Below are 18,844 nucleotides of genomic sequence, written 5' to 3' on the forward strand. Positions count from 1 at the left end.
TGCGCTGGAGCTGATGACGACGAGGGGCCGGCTCACTCCCACACCCCAGGGCTCTCCCGCTTTCGCTGGGTCCCGAGGACGCACCCTGGAAGGAGGCAGCTGCAGAGGAGATGGGGTCCTGGGCGCGGCAGCAGTGGTACTCGCCCTGGTCCTCCTCGGAGAAGCCCCGGATGACCAGCGTCTGCCGCTCAGCCCGGCAGAGAACCTGGAAGCGCCCGCTCGGTTGGATGAGCTCCGTCCCCTTCAGCCAGACGACCTCGCCCGCCTCGGCCACCTGGCACTCCAGACACACGTCCTCACCGGCAGCCACCTGCCGGCTCTCGGGAGCCGGGGGCGCGGGAGCCGGGCGTGCGGGAGCCGGGGGCGTGGGAGCCGGGCGTGCAGGAGCCCGGGGCGCGGGAGCTGGGGCCGCAGGCTCAGGCTCCTGGGGCTCTGCGGGGAACAACGCCACTTCAGCAAGGCGTGCCCGGGGCCCTCCAGCCTGGGGAGCACTCCGGGCAGACCTCACCCTCACCAAGCGTGGGGAGAGCAGCGCCTCACCGAGCCTCACTGTCTGCGGCAGGTGCACCGGCTCCCCGGCCCCCGCTGGGCCCACAGCCGCCACGCGGAAGCGGTACGTCTCTCCGGGGGCCAGGCCGTCCACCACGCACTCGGGCCCGGGCACCAGTTCGTGGCACAGCCGCCACTCACCCGTGGCGGCCGCCTTCAACTCCACCCGATAGCCGTAGAGACCGCCACCGCCGTCACTTGCAGGGGCCACCCAAGACAGCGTCACGGAGCGGCCGCTTCGCGCCACCACCTCAGCGTCCTCTGGGGGGTCCGGGAGGCCTGCAGGGAAAGGGGCTGATCGGTGGAGGCTCCTGTTGGCGCCCGCGCGTGCCCAGCCTGGCTGCTTGGGGTCTGATCCTAGGGTGCGGAGTGGGCACCAGGCCGTCCGCCCCCAAGGCCGGTGAGCCACTGCGCTCTGGGCCCAGCCCCTCTGAGAGAGCAAAGGGAGACTGTGTGCCCTGAGCCCACCCGGACGGGGGCCACGGAGAGACCCCAACAGCCTCTGGGACTGCACAGCAGAGCCCTAGCCCCAACCTGCAGCAGGCGGCCCGAGCCACCCACCCAACACGGTGAGCCGCGCGGAGGCCACGGCGTCGCGGGCGGCGAAGGTGACCTCGCCAGCGTGGTGCGGCTGGGCGGCGCGCAGCTGCAAGGTGTGGTGGCTGCCATCCGCGGTGACCATCCAGTCGGGGTCGTCCGGCTGCACAGCGGCCCCGTTGATGTACCAGGTTGCCTCGCCCACCGGCACCGCCTCGCTGAGCGAGCAGCCAAAGCTGGCCCGCCCACCGGCCCGCACCGTGGCGTCCTGCGGCGGCTCCAGCACGTCCAGGCGCCAGCCTGTGGGCGGGGGCGGTGTGGTGAGCGCGCGGGCGCAGGGCCAGCCTGGAGGCACGGCCGGTGGACCTCTGTGCCTCCAGGTCCCTCCAGCCACGCCCCCCCCGGCCCCGGCAGAGGAGGAGACCAGACCGCCGCCCTGCACCTCCACGGCGCGGGGGTCCTGTGGGATCTGAGACCTGGCCCCACCCTGCGGCCCCAGCCCGCCCCCTCCACACAGCTGTGGCGCGGCAGCGGTGGGAGGGGTCCCAGACACACACCCCGTCCCCCCCCAGCCCTAACCTCTGACTGTGAGGAACGCGGACGTCACCACGCCCCCCGCCAGGAAGGTCACCCGGCAGGTGTCCTGCAGCCGCAGGTTCTTAAGTAGCAGCAGGTGCCGCAGGCCGTTCTCCAAGTAGACCACCTCCGTGTTCTCGGAGGTGTGCACGGGCTCGTCGTCCCGCAGCCAGGTGTGGGCGGCCACCTCGGGGCGCGACAGCCGGCACTCGAACAGCGCCTCGCCGCCTTCCAGGGCGTCCACATTCTCCAAGCCGCGCACCACGCTGTTCTTGGCTGCGGGGAGGGAGGCCGCTCAGGGATCCCTGTGCAGCCCCGTGGGAGAACCTCCCCCTCACTGCACAGGGCCCGAGGGCCGAACAGAACGCCGCCTAGTGGAGGGTAGCGCACAGTGTCCACGTGGGGTCGCCATGGGGGCCTCCTGACGCCCTGCCCACTCCCACACCATCACTGCCCTGGTGGCCTTCGCTCGTGGCCAGGGAGGGGGGTGCTCCACACCAGGCGGGTGAGAAGCCTCCCAGGTGGTCCCACCTGGGACCTGATGCACAGCCAGGCTCAAACCCCCGCCCCTCCCCCACCCCAGGCTGCGCATGGGGCTCAGGAAATGCCCCCCTTTCTTCCCATTCCCGCCAGAGCTATCGGCCATGCTGAGCTGCTCCCCTCACTCCACAGACCAGACAGACCTCTGCCCTAAGTCCCCACCCCTCCCGGTCTCTCGTGCACACACGACACCAGTCTCAGTACGTGCGCTCGAGTTTGTGTGTGTGTGAGTCCCGAGCTCAGGACTGGGCATGCCTGGCCCCAGCTCCAGCCCAGCGCCTGGCTGCACTGCTTGTCTCCTGCCACGGCCCATTCCCATGACACACCACCTGTTGGGCAGGGGATGCCCGTAGGAACAGTCTGAGTGGGCTTCCAGGAGGAGGAGGAACCTCAGAATGGGCATGACTGAGCTGGGCAGGAGCAGTGACAAGAAGGGACCCCAGGATGGGAAGGAAGGAGGGATTCGTGAGGGGCAGTGGGGACTTGGCCAGCAGAGTAAGGGATGCAAGGCGCCAGGTGGGGTCCTGGGAGGGGGGTGCGTGTCAGGCCGGAACGGAACGCCAGGTGAGCCAGGGCTGGCCTGGATGCTGGGAAGGCTGTGACCTTGACCCACATGACTTCGGACGCCGACCTGAGGGATGGGGGTGGGGGCAGCCAGGCGCACGGCCCCCACTGCTCTCTGGGGTACACACCCAAGTGAAACCTGTTCACAGCCCTCGTGCTCAATCCCAGCTTGTCCACAGAGTCCACGTGCCCTGCAGGCGAGGGTGCCCGCTCTGGACAAGCAGCCCCAGGGAGTGAGAGGGGCAGGGCAGAGTACCCAGAGGACCTGTCCATGTCCTTCTTCTGGTCACCCTCCCGGCCCCGGGCTGCTCGCCCCACAGACCAGACATCCCCACAGCCCGGCCCCTTTCCTCCCCACATCAGAATCAGCGGCACCAGCGGGGGCTTAGAAGTGCATCCCCATCTCCGCTGTGCTCAGATGGCCAGCTGGGGGCTGCTCTTAATCCTGGGGAGGAGCAGGGGGACCAAGGGGAAGGCCAAGCCTGGAGTCACTGGGGTGCTCAGCATCCTTCCTTCCCATTCCAGATGTCTCCGCTGCTCTGTTTTGCTAAAATCCCAGACTTCCCTGAGCGCTCGCCGGCCCTCTCCTGCCTCTCCAGGCTCCCTTGTCCGTGCCAGATGCCCTCACACCCCAGCCCCACTCCCACCTCCCTCAGGCCTGGGCTCACCTCCCCACAGCCCTTAGCAGCTATCACCCCTGCCTTCAGCCCCCACAGCAATGGCCCCTGCACAGAGGCCTTAATGTCTGTTCGGAGCTGTGCCCCCAGCGACCAAAAACACAGCGTTTTAACAACTCAGTTCTTTCAAGAGTGAAGCGGTGGGCGCGCCACACGGCAGGTGGCCCCCTGACCGCTGCCTGCAGCCTCCAGCTCACTCACCACGGGGAGGGGTTCAGATTTTCCCAAATAGGACGTGGCAGCAGCCAAGAGATGCCCCCCCGACAGAAGCTGCCGTCCACCGCCCCCCACCCCGGGTTCCCAGAGAGTGTCCTTGCTGTGCCGCAGACGGGGACGGAGGGCTCGAGAGCCCGCTGGGCGGCTGGCCTGGACAGGAGCGTGGCTAAGATCCCCGGGGCTCGAGGAGCTCTCAGCCCAGCACCCCGTCCTGTCCTGCCACAGGCTGCTCTGGGAGCAGAGGGGCTCTGCACGCCGGACCCTGTCTCTGTGGCAGGGTCACGTGGCCACAGGGCGCTGGCTGTCCCCAGCTGCCTCTGCACCATGCAGGACGGTCCCAGCCACGCCGGAGCCGGGCAGGCCTCACCTTGCACGTGCAGCAGGGCCGCCACGCGGGTGCCTGCAGCCTCACAAGAATAGATGCCACTGTCGCAAGGCAAGGCCGGCTGGAAGGACAGCCTGGCCACGGTCCAGTCCTGCTCTATGATGACACGGCACCCGTCGGCCCGCACCTCCTGCTCGTCCATCTTCCACGTGGCCTGCACCGGCCGCGAATACTGGCAGAGGAGCTCAGCCCGGCCGCCCTCCTCCACCACCAGGTCCTGCATGGCACTGACCACCTCCACCGCGGGATCTGTCGGCCGACACCCCGGTCCCGCGTCAGCTGGGGCCGCGCGGCTGCACCCCACCCGCCCTCTGGTCTCAGCGGCTCAGCAGCAAGCAAGCATGGGGCTGTGGCGGGAGAGGCACCTGTCACGGCGGCCCGGGGCCCTCTTCGCAGGGCAAGCCTTGCCCCCCCCACCACCACCCGCGGAAGACGGCACTGTCGGCTCGGCCTCGTCGGGGCTAGGCCCTTCCTCACCCGTCTTGTCCCCTAAGCCCCTGCCTCCCTCCCCACCCCCTGGCCCAGGGCATACTTTGCCTCAGCAGGGACACGACACCCGTCCTCAAAGCCCCCAGGCCTCTGCTGGGCACGTGGCACGCCCAGCCCAGCTTGTCCCTTCGCCAGGGGCCTCGCTGACCTCCCTGGGGTCCCCACCCCATCTTGGCCTGCTGACATCCTACTCAACAAATGGGGCGCCCCTGGGGTGCTGGTGGATGGGCACGTTAATTCTGCAGAAGCACAGAGGAGGACCAGGGTGCCAGGCGAAGCCTTGCTGGCCCGCCGTCCCAGGAGTGCCTGACCCCCCCGACCGGTGTCCCTCCCCAAAGGCTAGCTCTCTCCTGGAAGGGTACAAGACCTCAGCCGAGCCCGCAGCAAGGGAAGCAGCTGTGGGCAGGGACAGTGCTGCCTCGGCCAGCTCCAGGAAGGGGACTCTCGCCTCCCGGCTGCCCTCAGGTGCTCCACAGGGTGGTGGCCCAGGCAGGAAGCAGGGCGTGGCCCTACGGGGGGGGGGGGGGCGGTGGGCTTGCAGGTTCACCACTCTCTTCCACAAAGCAGGATGGCAGACCTCACAGTGTGCCTGCCCCGTCTGTGTCCTGGGGCCAGCCCCAGACCCGCCGCCCGGGAACCCGCAGCAAGCGTGCCGGGTCAGCAGGTGCAGAAGCGCCAGCCCAGGGCAGGTCCCATCGGCCAATACCTTTGACCAACAACTTGGCCGTGGAGACCAGGGGCCCTGCGCGGTAGGTGATGGTGCCTGAGTCAGCAACCCCCAGGCCCGAGAGTGTGAGGGAGTGGAGGGTCCCGTCGCGCACGGAGATGGCGCTCTGGGGGCCATCCTGCAGCAGGGTGCCATCCAGCCACCAGCGGGCCTCCGGCCCACCCGCGCGGGACACCTCACAGGAGAATGTGGCCACCTCCCCCGCAAAGACGTCCACGTTCTGCAAGCCACGTACCAGGCATGGTGCCGCCTCTGCACAAGAGGGCGAAAGGAAGGGGGCTGGGCGCCCTGGGTCTGTGGGGCCAGCCTGGGGTCCGAGTCTACAGATCCACCCAGGCCAGCTGGCCTGCTTTGCTTGCAGAATGAGATACAGAGACCACCCACGGCAAGCCCACGGAGGGCCAGCTCAGCCCCCCTGCACCCGACACCCCATTGGAATATGTCCACTTGCACCAAAGGAGACTGATGACCTGCATCCATGCCCTTGTCAGAAGGCACAACACATAAGTTCCAAGCCCCAAAACTGTGATCTTTGTGGGGTGAGGAGGAGAAGCCATGGGGCCCAATGCTCTGATCTGGTGTGGGATCTCCCGTGGGAGATCAGCCCTCCATTCCTGGAGGTGTGGAAGCAGGTGCCTCTCCCGTCCCCAGATTTCCATTTGTGCAGATGTGCCCTCAGGTTCCTCCAGCCCTAAGATTCCCGGGCCCTAACGCCACGTGTCACACAGTGGGGCCTGAACCCAGGCCCTTCCCACTGCTCTGTACCCCTGTACCCACCATGGCTGGCCCCTCCCCCAGAAGGTCCTCCATGCCCTTCCCGGGGGTGCACCATTGATGCCCTAGCCCCACCTGCCCTTCCACCGCCTCCCAAAAGGGCACACTTGACTGCATCCCCACCCTACCCCATTAGCTCCCCATTCTGATCTCCAGCAGAGTTCCCGAGTTCATCTATATGCCACCTGACAGGACACCCATTCACACACCCCCATGCTCACAGTCATCCCCACAGTCATGACCAGGCATCTGTACATGAGCCAGCACACCCCAACTGGGGACACCGGACCAAGAGGGGCCAAGGCACACAGCCCTCGGTAGAGCCTGCAAGGCCCAACCCAGTCCCATGCTGCCCCCTCAGAGATGCCCACTCTGATAAACACATGGCCACTTTGCTCAGGACAACCAGGATCCTACCCCTCTCCCATCAGTCAACTTGAGGGCACTGCACTCTGGAGCCTTACCCAGCCCCACAGTTCACAGAGCTGACTCTGTCTGTCCGCCTTCTGAAGATCTGGTGCAGGAGGGGAGGGGACCTGAGATTCAGGACATACTCGCGACACACTCTGTTTCTATGTCCAACCCTGACAGCAGACTGGGGACTCCCTGAGGGCAGAGCTGCATCTGTCCCCTCTCTAAGTAGATAGTAAGATGGATGGTGGGTGGACAGATGTATGGCGAGTGAACAGATGGATGGATGGATGGCGGACGGATACATGGATGGATGGATGGTGAACGAGCAGATGGATGGATGACTGGATGTTGGATGAGCAGACGGATGGATGAGCAGTAGGTAGATAGAGGAATGGATAGATGGTGGATGGGTGGATGAGCAGATAGATGGATGGATGGTGGATGGATGATGGACAGATAGGTGGACGGTATATGAACAGATAGACAGATGGATGGATGGATGGATGTTGGATGAGCAGATGGATGGATGAGCAGTAGGTAGATAGAGGAATGGATAGATGGTGGATGGGTGGATGAGCAGATGGATGGATGGATGGTGGATGGATGATGGACAGATAGGTGGACGGTATATGAACAGATGGACGGATGGATGGATGGATGGATGGATGGTGGATGGATAGATGGTGGGTGGATAGATGGTGGGTGGATAGATGGACACATGGATGGATGGGGGTGGACAGATGGATGGCAAGTGAATGGATGGATGGATGGATGGTGGACGGACACATGGATGGATGGATGGTGAACGAGCAGATGGATGGATGGATGGATGGTGGATGAGCAGACGGATGGATGAGCAGTAGGTAGATAGAGGAATGGATAGACGGTGGATGGGTGGATGAGCAGATGGATGGATGGATGGATGGTGGATGGATGATGGACGGATAGGTGGACGGTATATGAACAGATGGACGGATGGATGGATGGATGGATGGTGGATGAGCAGATGGATGGATGAGCAGTAGGTAGATAGAGCAATGGATAGATGGTGGATGGGTGGATGAGCAGATGGATGGATGGATGGATGGATGGATGGTGGATGGATGGATGGATGGTGGATGGATGATGGACGGATAGGTGGACGGTATGTGAACAGATGGACAGATGGATGGATGGATGGATGGTGGATGAGCAGATGGATGGATGAGCAGTAGGTAGATAGAGGAATGGATAGATGGTGGATGGGTGGATGAGCAGATGGATGGATGGACGGATGGTGGATGGATGATGGACGGATAGGTGGACGGTATGTGAACAGATGGACAGATGGATGGATGGATGGATGGTGGATGAGCAGATGGATGGATGAGCAGTAGGTAGATAGAGCAATGGATAGATGGTGGATGGGTGGATGAGCAGATGGATGGATGGATGGATGGATGGATGGATGGATGGTGGATGGATGATGGACGGATAGGTGGACGGTATGTGAACAGATGGACAGATGGATGGATGGATGGATGGTGGATGAGCAGATGGATGGATGAGCAGTAGGTAGATAGAGGAATGGATAGATGGTGGATGGGTGGATGAGCAGATGGATGGATGGACGGATGGTGGATGGATGATGGACGGATAGGTGGACGGTATGTGAACAGATGGACAGATGGATGGATGGATGGATGGTGGATGAGCAGATGGATGGATGAGCAGTAGGTAGATAGAGCAATGGATAGATGGTGGATGGGTGGATGAGCAGATGGATGGATGGATGGATGGTGGATGGATGGACGGATGGTGGATGGATGATGGACGGATAGGTGGACGGTATGTGAACAGATGGACAGATGGATGGATGGATGGTGGATGAGCAGATGGATGGATGAGCAGTAGGTAGATAGAGCAATGGATAGATGGTGGATGGGTGGATGAGCAGATGGATGGATGGATGGATGGTGGATGGATGGACAGATGGTGGATGGATGATGGACGGATAGGTGGACGGTATATGAACAGATGGACGGATGGATGGATGGATGGATGGTGGATGAGCAGATGGATGGATGAGCAGTAGGTAGATAGAGGAATGGATAGACGGTGGATGGGTGGATGAGCAGATGGATGGATGGATGGTGGATGGATGGATGGATGGTGGATGGATGGATGGATGGTGGATGGATGATGGACGGATAGGTGGACGGTATGTGAACAGATGGACAGATGGATGGATGGATGGATGGTGGATGAGCAGATGGATGGATGAGCAGTAGGTAGAGGAATGGATAGACGGTGGATGGGTGGATGAGCAGATGGATGGATGGATGGTGGATGGATGATGGACAGATAGGTGGACGGTATGTGAACAGATGGACAGATGGATGGTGGGTGGATGGTGGATGAGCAGATGGATGGATGGATAGATGGTGGATGGATGGATGAGCAGATGGATGGACAGATGGTGGATGGATGATGGACGGATAGGTGGACGGTATGTGAACAGATGGACGGATGGATGGATGGATGGATGGATGGTGGATGAGCAGATGGATGGATGAGCAGTAGGTAGAGGAATGGATAGATGGTGGATGGGTGGATGAGCAGATGGATGGATGGATGGATGGTGGATGGATGATGGACGGATAGATGGACGGTATATGAACAGATGGACAGATGGATGGATGGATGGATGGTGGATGAGCAGATGGATGGATGAGCAGTAGGTAGATAGAGGAATGGATAGACGGTGGATGGGTGGATGAGCAGATGGATGGATGGATGGATGGTGGATGGATGATGGACGGATAGGTGGACGGTATGTGAACAGATGGACGGATGGATGGATGGATGGATGGTGGATGAGCAGATGGATGGATGAGCAGTAGGTAGATAGAGGAATGGATAGATGGTGGATGGGTGGATGAGCAGATGGATGGATGGATGGATGGTGGATGGATGATGGACGGATAGATGGACGGTATATGAACAGATGGACAGATGGATGGATGGATGGATGGTGGATGAGCAGATGGATGGATGAGCAGTAGGTAGATAGAGGAATGGATAGACGGTGGATGGGTGGATGAGCAGATGGATGGATGGATGGATGGTGGATGGATGATGGACGGATAGGTGGACGGTATGTGAACAGATGGACGGATGGATGGATGGATGGATGGTGGATGAGCAGATGGATGGATGAGCAGTAGGTAGATAGAGGAATGGATAGATGGTGGATGGGTGGATGAGCAGATGGATGGATGGATGGATGGTGGATGGATGATGGACGGATAGGTGGACGGTATGTGAACAGATGGACAGATGGATGGTGGGTGGATGAATGGTAGATGGGTACATGGTTGACAGATGGATGAACAGATAAATAGACACACACACAGATGGGTGTTGGATGGACGAGTGGGTGGATGTCTACAGATGAATGATGGATGTAGGTGGGTGGCGAGATGCATGGCACCAGCTTGAAAACCAGTAGGCAGAACAGGATTCGTTCTCAGGGTCAGGCACTCAGAGACGACCAGCTCTGGGGACAAGGTAGAACCCAAGGCGAAAGCTTCAGATCCTGCCTACAGGCCTGGAGACTTGTAGGCCCCTGTCTAAACCTACATGCATCGGGGTTGTGCCGCCGCATCAGCACTTGGAAATCTGCTGGAGGCACAGCTGTGTGGCAGTGTAGACATGAGCACAGTGACTGGTGTCACAAGAGTAGTCACATGAAGGGTGGAAATCCCAGAGGCCCTGCCTGCACCGCAGGGCCCAGGCCCACAGCAGCCAGCCTCCTGTGGACAGCCCTCATCCCATACTGGGATCCCACACACACCAGAACGTCTCAGGCTGACCTGCACTGGTCCATCTCGCTGGGCTTTCTGGTCTGTGGCTTTAGCCACCAAGCGGTGGAAATTCGCCAATCTAAGGCAAGGTTGCCTCTGGAAGGCTTGGGTTTCTGGCCACACCACCCCCAAACAGCTCCCTGAGTAGAGAAATACAGACACCCACAGGCAAGGCGCTGCTTAGGGCAGGGGGCTCCCACCTGTGACCTTTAACCGGGCCTCCGAGCTGCATGAGCCCACTTGGAAACTGATGGTTCCAGCATCCTCCAGGGTCACCTGAAGGACAGAGGGGGTCTCAGCCTGGCAGCCCTGCTCCCACCTTCTCCACAGGCCCCCAGCCCAGTCCGGCTGGAGTTGGGACCTTCCCTCACCCGCACCCCCGGGGAGTACTGTGGCTGGGGACAGGCCCCAGGGCGCCCACCTTGCGCAGGGTGAGGAGGTGGAGCGTGCCGTGCTCCACAGTGATGTCGTTCATCTCATTGGCCTGCAGGGGCACCCCTCCCAGGGCCCAGCGGGCACCCTGGCCAGAGGCCCTGGACAGCTGGCACCGGAAATGGGCGTCCTGGCCCTCGCTGAGCTGCAGGTCCTGCAGGGGCTCCACGATGGTCACCTCAGGGACTGCACAGAGGGAGACACAGCATCGGCCTCCAGGTCAGGGGTGCGTCCCAGTCCCCCAGGGTCTTCCCCAGTACCCCACCCCAATTCCTGAGGACAGGCACGTGAGGCCGTCCCGGAGTTGCCCACTCACAGGGCCACCTCCCCACCAGTTCCCCACCCCCGAAGGCAAGGGTCCAGGGATCTGGGTCTGGCCCACAGAGGGCCCGGACCTTCCAGCCCAGAGTGCAGTGAGCCTGCCCGGCCCCGCTACCTTGGACAGTGAGCCGCGCAGAGGACGTGTGCATGCCCACGTGGAAGGAGACGGTGCCTGCATCCTCGGGTGTCACGCCCTTCAGCCGGAGCGTGTGGGTGCGGCCACCCCGCACGGACACCTCCGTCACCTCGTTGCTCTGCAGGGGCAGGCCCTGGAGGCGCCACTCCACATCCGCGACCCCGTCCCGTGACACCTCACAAGTGAACTCCACGTCCCCGTCGACCTGCGCCTCAGCATCCACCAGCCCCCGCACAATGGTCACCTCTGGCTCTGGGGTGTAGGTGAGAGGTCCCTTTACCAGCCAGGTCAGAGCACCCAAGCCAACCTCCCACTACTCCTCCTCCAGGAAGCCTTCCTGAACACCCTCACAGTGTTCCACTGCCCCAGCCTCTATGTGCCCCACACATTTGTCACCACGACACCCGACTCCTAGGGGCAGAGACTGGGCTGGGGGCACCTCTGGAAGGAACGTGAGCACTTGTGGGATGCTGGGCTGCCTCTGTCCACCCCCACCCTGCGGCCAGCCCTGCCCTGGCCAGGACAGCCGGGAGGCAAGCCCTTTAAGGCAGACAGGGGCTCCTGAAGGCTGGTGGTGGGATACAGGGCAGTGCTGGGGGTGGTGCAGCGTGTTTCCCCCTGTGAACACTCCTCTCTAGGAGCACCTTCACCAGAGTGGAGCAGAAAGAAGACAGAGCCTATAACCCCAGGGCCCTCAGAACAATGCCCAGAGAAGGGCTTGGCCTTAATGGGAGCTGGGCCAGGCCAGGTGCACCCCCAGGGCAGCCCCAGGGGGAGAGAGTGTGGCAGGAAGGGCTCACCTTTGACCATGACAGAGGCCACGGTTTTCTGACCACCGGCCACGCACACATACTCGCCCGTGTCCTTGGTCTCCAGTCCGTGGATCAGCAGCTCACATGTGGTCCCCAGGCACCTTATCTCGTATTTGGGGCTCCCGTGCAGCTCCACACCCTCCTTGAGCCACTGCACTGGGACACCGGTCTCTGCCTCGCTCAGCTGGCAGCAAAGCCGGGCCACACCGCCCACCTCCTGCTCCGTGCTCTGCAGCTCCTCCTGGAATGTGGGCCTGGGGACTGGGGGGCCAGGGAGGGGCGCTTAGGGCCACCGAGCAAGGCGCCGGCCGCTGCGGGACGGAGGGCCCCAGGGAGGGCAAGGGCTGCTGGGCCGCTCACCTCGGACAGAGAGGCTGGCAGTGCTCTGCGTGTGGCCCGTGTCACAGGTGTAGTGGCCGGCGTCCTCCTGCTCTGCGCCATGCACCAGCAGCTCGGCGGTCCTTCCCTCCTGCACCATCTGGTACTTGGCGCAAGGGAAGAGCTGCAGGGAGCCCTTGTGCCACTCCACGCTGGCGCCCTCCTGGCTCAGCTCGCAATGCAGGCGCGCCGTGGCACCCTCGTCCACCTCCTGGGACTGCAGCTCCCTAAGGAACCGTGCAGGTGCAGCTATGGGGAAGCGGGAGAGCGTGAGGGCAGGGGCGCAGCTATGGGGCAGGGACACCAGGAGGGGCAACCATGTGGGTTGGGGAGACCACCCTGGGGGCTGGACCCAGGGTGCCTAGAGGGGTGCAGGGGAGAACCACAGGGGCATGACAGTGGAGGGAGCCACAGGGGTGTGGCTGTGAGGGCTGGGGTTCACCTCAGGGTCTCAGCTACCAGGCTGGGGATAGTGAGGGCTGAGCTTCCTGCCAGACCTGACATGCCCACAGAGCCCGTGCCCCCCATGGGATGCCCAGGGTGGCGCTGCAGCCCTGCGGCACAGCCCAAAGCACAGGGGACCCGCATGTGTGACAGGCCTGGCCTTGGGGCCCACCTGTAATGGTGAGGGTGGCGCTGGTGGCCCGGGGTCCACAGGCACATGTGTATTCCCCCGAGTCCTCCCGGCGCAGGTCCCGCAGGACAAGCTCCACCGTGGGGCCCCGCTGCCGAGGCTCCCTGCGCCCATCGGCCTGCAACTCCAGGCCGCCCTTGCTCCAGACCACGGTGGCATTGGGCTGGGACAGCTCACACCGCAGGGTCACTGAGGAACCCTCCTCAGCCTGCAGGCTCTGGAGTGGCTCCCTGAATATGACCTGTGCGGCTGAAGGGTAGGCACAGGATCAGCCCCCAGTGGGTGTCCCAACATACAGCTGGACACACTGAAGACGGAGAAGTGGGCAGAATGGGGTGAGGTGGGAGAGGGACATGAGTGGAAACTCTGTCCCTACCACCAGGATGGGCCCCGTGAGGTCATAAGGGTGGAGGTCAGTAACCACAGACACCGGACGGGCAACCAGACAGGACAGAGTAGGGGAGGGCCTCTGAGGACCAGTGAAGATACAAGACGCAGAGACAGGACAGGAACCCATGCACTCCACGTGGCCACACACGGTCTTTACCCCTGACGGTCAGCGTGGCCGACGTCCTCTCCTGCCCGCACACGCATGAGTACTCCCCAGCATCCGCCACGGCCAGGACACGGATCTCCAGCTCACACACGGCCCCATCCTGCCTCAGGCTGACTCTGTCCCCAGCTCTGAGGGTCTCAGGCCCCTTCTTCCACTCCACAGGGGCCGCCTTGCTCAGCTCACAGTGCAGCGTGGCCGTGGCACCTTCTGTGGCCTCCTCACTCCTTAGACTTTTTGTGAACTTGGCAGGCAGGGCTGGGGAAGGTCAAGGATCAGGGAGACATCACACCATCTTAGGGACTCTGTGTCCCGGACCAGACACCCACAAGTACCACACAAACTGCAGAGGGCCACGGCACGGATGAGTGAAAGAAGCACAGGTGGGGTACAAGGCAAATGGCCCAGGAGGAGACACAAGCCTAGACATGAACATCAGGAAAAATACTGGACACAGAGATGGAGACTGAGAGATCCCAGGGGGACCCAGCTGGAGAGACACAGATGTCGACGCAGTCCAACAGAGGAAAGGTGGTGACATAGTGACAATGGGCAGACACCAAGCCACAGGTCCACATGGCCACACACGGTCTTTACCCCTGACGGTCAGCGTGGCCGACGTCCTCTCCTGCCCGCACACGCACGAGTACTCCCCAGCATCCGCCACGGCCAGGCCACGGATCTCCAGCTCACACACGGCCCCATCCTGCCTCAGGCTGACTCTGTCCCCAGCTCTGAGGGTCTCAGGCCCCTTCTTCCACTCCACAGGGGCCGCCTTGCTCAGCTCACAGTGCAGCGTGGCCGTGGCCCCTTCCGTGGCCTCTTCCTTCCTCAGGCCCTTGGTGAACTTGGCAGGCAGGGCTGGAGAGGGTCAGAGAGACACAGACACAATCACGGGCTCTGACCACATGGTCAGGACACGAACATCACAGAGAAGACACAATCCCAGGTGGACGTGGGCTACGTGCTCGGTATGCTGAGCACACACTGTGGGTTGTGGCTTCCCTCAACCTGGCCTGCGCCCAGTGTGGCCGTGGCCTCCTCAGTGGCTCCTCAGGCCTCATACTTGGTATGACTCTGGCCAGCACGGCTAGGGAGTGTCAGACACAGAGCTGGAGATTGTTGGGGGCAGGACATGCCAGGACAGAGGACAAGACAGATTCCCATAGGACAGCAGGACCAGCTGTGACCAAAGGGTGGGAAGTGGCTGGGATGCCGGCTTCTTGTGGTTCACACAACAGCCCAGGAGACAAGGCGGATTCCATGCAGTGACAGGTGGAGGGTGACACCAACAGAACGTGGGAGAGAAAGAACATGAACATGGACTGAGTGCAGATGGATGTCATGAAGTCAACTGGACACCGGAACACGGCTCTGCTTGGCCACACACGGTCTTTACCCCTGACGGTCAGCGTGGCCGACGTCCTCTCCTGCCCGCACACGCACGAGTACTCCCCAGCATCCGCCACGGTCAGGCCACGGATCTCCAGCTCACACACGGTCCCATCCTGCCTCAGGCTGACTCTGTCCCCAGCTCTGAGGGTCTCAGGCCCCTTCTTCCACTCCACAGGGGCCGCCTTGCTCAGCTCACAGTGCAGCGTGGCCGTGGCACCTTCTGTGGCCTCCTCACTCCTTAGACTTTTTGTGAACTTGGCAGGCAGGGCTGGGGAAGGTCAAGGATCAGGGAGACATCAGACCATCTTAGGGACTCTGTGTCCCGGACCAGACACCCACAAGTACCACACAAACTGCAGAGGGCCACGGCACGGATGAGTGAAAGAAGCACAGGTGGGGTACGAGGCAAATGGCCCAGGAGGAGACACAAGCCTGGACATGAACATCAGGAAAAATACTGGACACAGAGATGGAGACTGAGAGATCCCAGGGGGACCCAGCTGGAGAGACACAGATGTCGACGCAGTCCAACAGAGGGAAGGTGGTGACATAGTGACAATGGGCAGACACCAAGCCACAGGTCCACATGGCCACACACGGTCTTTACCCCTGACGGTCAGCGTGGCTGACGTCCTCTCCTGCCCGCACACGCACGAGTACTCCCCAGCATCCGCCACGGCCAGGCCACGGATCTCCAGCTCACACACGGCCCCATCCTGCCTCAGGCTGACTCTGTCCCCAGCTCTGAGGGTCTCAGGCCCCTTCTTCCACTCCACAGGGGCCGCCTTGCTCAGCTCACAGTGCAGCGTGGCCGTGGCCCCTTCCGTGGCCTCTTCCTTCCTCAGGCCCTTGGTGAACTTGGCAGGCAGGGCTGGAGAGGGTCAGAGAGACACAGACACAATCACGGGCTCTGACCACATGGTCAGGACACGAACATCACAGAGAAGACACAATCCCAGGTGGACGTGGGCTACGTGCTCGGTATGCTGAGCACACACTGTGGGTTGTGGCTTCCCTCAACCTGGCCTGCGCCCAGTGTGGCCGTGGCCTCCTCAGTGGCTCCTCAGGCCTCATACTTGGTATGACTCTGGCCAGCACGGCTAGGGAGTGTCAGACACAGAGCTGGAGATTGTTGGGGGCAGGACATGCCAGGACAGAGGACAAGACAGATTCCCATAGGACAGCAGGACCAGCTGTGACCAAAGGGTGGGAAGTCGCTGGGATGCCGGCTTCTTGTGGTTCACACAACAGCCCAGGAGACAAGGCGGATTCCATGCAGTGACAGGTGGAGGGTGACACCAACAGAACGTGGGAGAGAAAGAACATGAACATGGACTGAGTGCAGATGGATGTCATGAAGTCAACTGGACACCGGAACACGGCTCTGCTTGGCCACACACGGTCTTACCCCTGACGGTCAGCGTGGCCGATGTCCTCTCCTGCCCGCACACGCACGAGTACTCCCCAGCATCCGCCACGGTCAGGCCACGGATCTCCAGCTCACACACGGTCCCATCCTGCCTCAGGCTGACTCTGTCCCCAGCTCTGAGGGTCTCAGGCCCCTTCTTCCACTCCACAGGGGCCGCCTTGCTCAGCTCACAGTGCAGCGTGGCCGTGGCACCTTCTGTGGCCTCCTCACTCCTTAGACTTTTTGTGAACTTGGCAGGCAGTGCTGGGGAAGGTCAAGGATCAGGGAGACATCAGACCATCTTAGGGACTCTGTGTCCCGGACCAGACACCCACAAGTACCACACAAACTGCAGAGGGCCACGGCACGGATGAGTGAAAGAAGCACAGGTGGGGTACGAGGCAAATGGCCCAGGAGGAGACACAAGCCTGGACATGAACATCAGGAAAAATACTGGACACAGAGATGGAGACTGAGAGATCCCAGGGGGACCCAGCTGGAGAGACACAGATGTCGACGCAGTCCAACAGAGGGAAGGTGGTGACATAGTGACAATGGGCAGACACCAAGCCACAGGTCCACATGGCCACACACGGTCTTTACCCCTGACGGTCAGCGTGGCCGACGTCCTCTCCTGCCCGCACACGCACGAGTACTCCCCAGCATCCGCCACGGCCAGGCCACGGATCTCCAGCTCACACACGGCCCCATCCTGCCTCAGGCTGACTCTGTCCCCAGCTCTGAGGGTCTCAGGCCCCTTCTTCCACTCCACAGGGGCCGCCTTGCTCAGCTCACAGTGCAGCGTGGCCGTGGCCCCTTCCGTGGCCTCTTCCTTCCTCAGGCCCTTGGTGAACTTGGCAGGCAGGGCTGGAGAGGGTCAGAGAGACACAGACACAATCACGGGCTCTGACCACATGGTCAGGACACGAACATCACAGAGAAGACACAATCCCAGGTGGACGTGGGCTACGTGCTCGGTATGCTGAGCACACACTGTGGGTTGTGGCTTCCCTCAACCTGGCCTGCGCCCAGTGTGGCCGTGGCCTCCTCAGTGGCTCCTCAGGCCTCATACTTGGTATGACTCTGGCCAGCACGGCTGGGGAGTGTCAGACACAGAGCTGGAGATTGTTGGGGGCAGGACATGCCAGGACAGAGGACAAGACAGATTCCCATAGGACAGCAGGACCAGCTGTGACCAAAGGGTGGGAAGTGGCTGGGATGCCGGCTTCTTGTGGTTCACACAACAGCCCAGGAGACAAGGCGGATTCCATGCAGTGACAGATGGAGGGTGACACCAACAGAACGTGGGAGAGAAAGAACATGAACATGGACTGAGTGCAGATGGATGTCATGAAGTCAACTGGACACCGGAACACGGCTCTGCTTGGCCACACACGGTCTTTACCCCTGACGGTCAGCGTGGCCAACGTCCTCTCCTTCCCGCACACGCACGAGTACTCCCCAGCATCCGCCACGGTCAGGCCACGGATCTCCAGCTCACACACGGTCCCATCCTGCCTCAGGCTGACTCTGTCCCCAGCTCTGAGGGTCTCAGGCCCCTTCTTCCACTCCACAGGGGCCGCCTTGCTCAGCTCACAGTGCAGCGTGGCCGTGGCACCTTCTGTGGCCTCCTCACTCCTTAGACTTTTTGTGAACTTGGCAGGCAGGGCTGGGGAAGGTCAAGGATCAGGGAGACATCAGACCATCTTAGGGACTCTGTGTCCCGGACCAGACACCCACAAGTACCACACAAACTGCAGAGGGCCACGGCACAGATGAGTGAAAGAAGCACAGGTGGGGTACGAGGCAAATGGCCCAGGAGGAGACACAAGCCTGGACATGAACATCAGGAAAAATACTGGACACAGAGATGGAGACTGAGAGATCCCAGGGGGACCCAGCTGGAGAGACACAGATGTCGACGCAGTCCAACAGAGGGAAGGTGGTGACATAGTGACAATGGGCAGACACCAAGCCACAGGTCCACATGGCCACACACGGTCTTTACCCCTGACGGTCAGCGTGGCCGACGTCCTCTCCTGCCCGCACACGCACGAGTACTCCCCAGCATCCGCCACGGCCAGGCCACGGATCTCCAGCTCACACCCGGCCCCATCCTGCCTCAGGCTGACTCTGTCCCCAGCTCTGAGGGTCTCAGGCCCCTTCTTCCACTCCACAGGGGCCGCCTTGCTCAGCTCACAGTGCAGCGTGGCCGTGGCCCCTTCCGTGGCCTCTTCCTTCCTCAGGCCCTTGGTGAACTTGGCAGGCAGGGCTGGAGAGGGTCAGAGAGACACAGACACAATCACGGGCTCTGACCACATGGTCAGGACACGAACATCACAGAGAAGACACAATCCCAGGTGGACGTGGGCTACGTGCTCGGTATGCTGAGCACACACTGTGGGTTGTGGCTTCCCTCAACCTGGCCTGCGCCCAGTGTGGCCGTGGCCTCCTCAGTGGCTCCTCAGGCCTCATACTTGGT

General features: G+C 61.8%; 1 protein-coding gene across 1 annotated transcript in view; it reads right to left on the reverse strand.

Annotated features, from left to right (window-relative positions):
• The window catches only part of OBSCN (obscurin, cytoskeletal calmodulin and titin-interacting RhoGEF), a 127,034-nt gene that overhangs the window by 45,477 nt on the left and 62,713 nt on the right, over window positions 1-18,844 (reverse strand). The window contains exons 38-57 of the mRNA XM_088020475.1: window positions 18,371-18,634; window positions 17,768-18,031; window positions 16,966-17,229; window positions 16,363-16,626; window positions 15,562-15,825; window positions 14,959-15,222; window positions 14,157-14,420; window positions 13,554-13,817; window positions 12,989-13,255; window positions 12,355-12,621; window positions 11,983-12,255; window positions 11,162-11,434; window positions 10,715-10,911; window positions 10,494-10,569; window positions 5,240-5,512; window positions 4,027-4,293; window positions 1,666-1,938; window positions 1,111-1,386; window positions 541-828; window positions 85-432 (exon numbers count right to left, since the gene is read on the reverse strand). Coding sequence (XP_087876601.1) covers window positions 85-432; window positions 541-828; window positions 1,111-1,386; window positions 1,666-1,938; window positions 4,027-4,293; window positions 5,240-5,512; window positions 10,494-10,569; window positions 10,715-10,911; window positions 11,162-11,434; window positions 11,983-12,255; window positions 12,355-12,621; window positions 12,989-13,255; window positions 13,554-13,817; window positions 14,157-14,420; window positions 14,959-15,222; window positions 15,562-15,825; window positions 16,363-16,626; window positions 16,966-17,229; window positions 17,768-18,031; window positions 18,371-18,634 — 5,190 coding nt within the window. The remainder of the gene's footprint in view (window positions 1-84; window positions 433-540; window positions 829-1,110; window positions 1,387-1,665; window positions 1,939-4,026; window positions 4,294-5,239; window positions 5,513-10,493; window positions 10,570-10,714; window positions 10,912-11,161; window positions 11,435-11,982; window positions 12,256-12,354; window positions 12,622-12,988; window positions 13,256-13,553; window positions 13,818-14,156; window positions 14,421-14,958; window positions 15,223-15,561; window positions 15,826-16,362; window positions 16,627-16,965; window positions 17,230-17,767; window positions 18,032-18,370; window positions 18,635-18,844) is intronic.

Source organism: Eumetopias jubatus, unplaced genomic scaffold, assembly GCF_037043125.1.
Source record: "Eumetopias jubatus isolate StellerSeaLion01/CBP00866 unplaced genomic scaffold, mEumJub1_p1.0 scaffold_30, whole genome shotgun sequence".
In the NCBI taxonomy this organism is placed as follows: domain Eukaryota; kingdom Metazoa; phylum Chordata; class Mammalia; order Carnivora; family Otariidae; genus Eumetopias; species Eumetopias jubatus.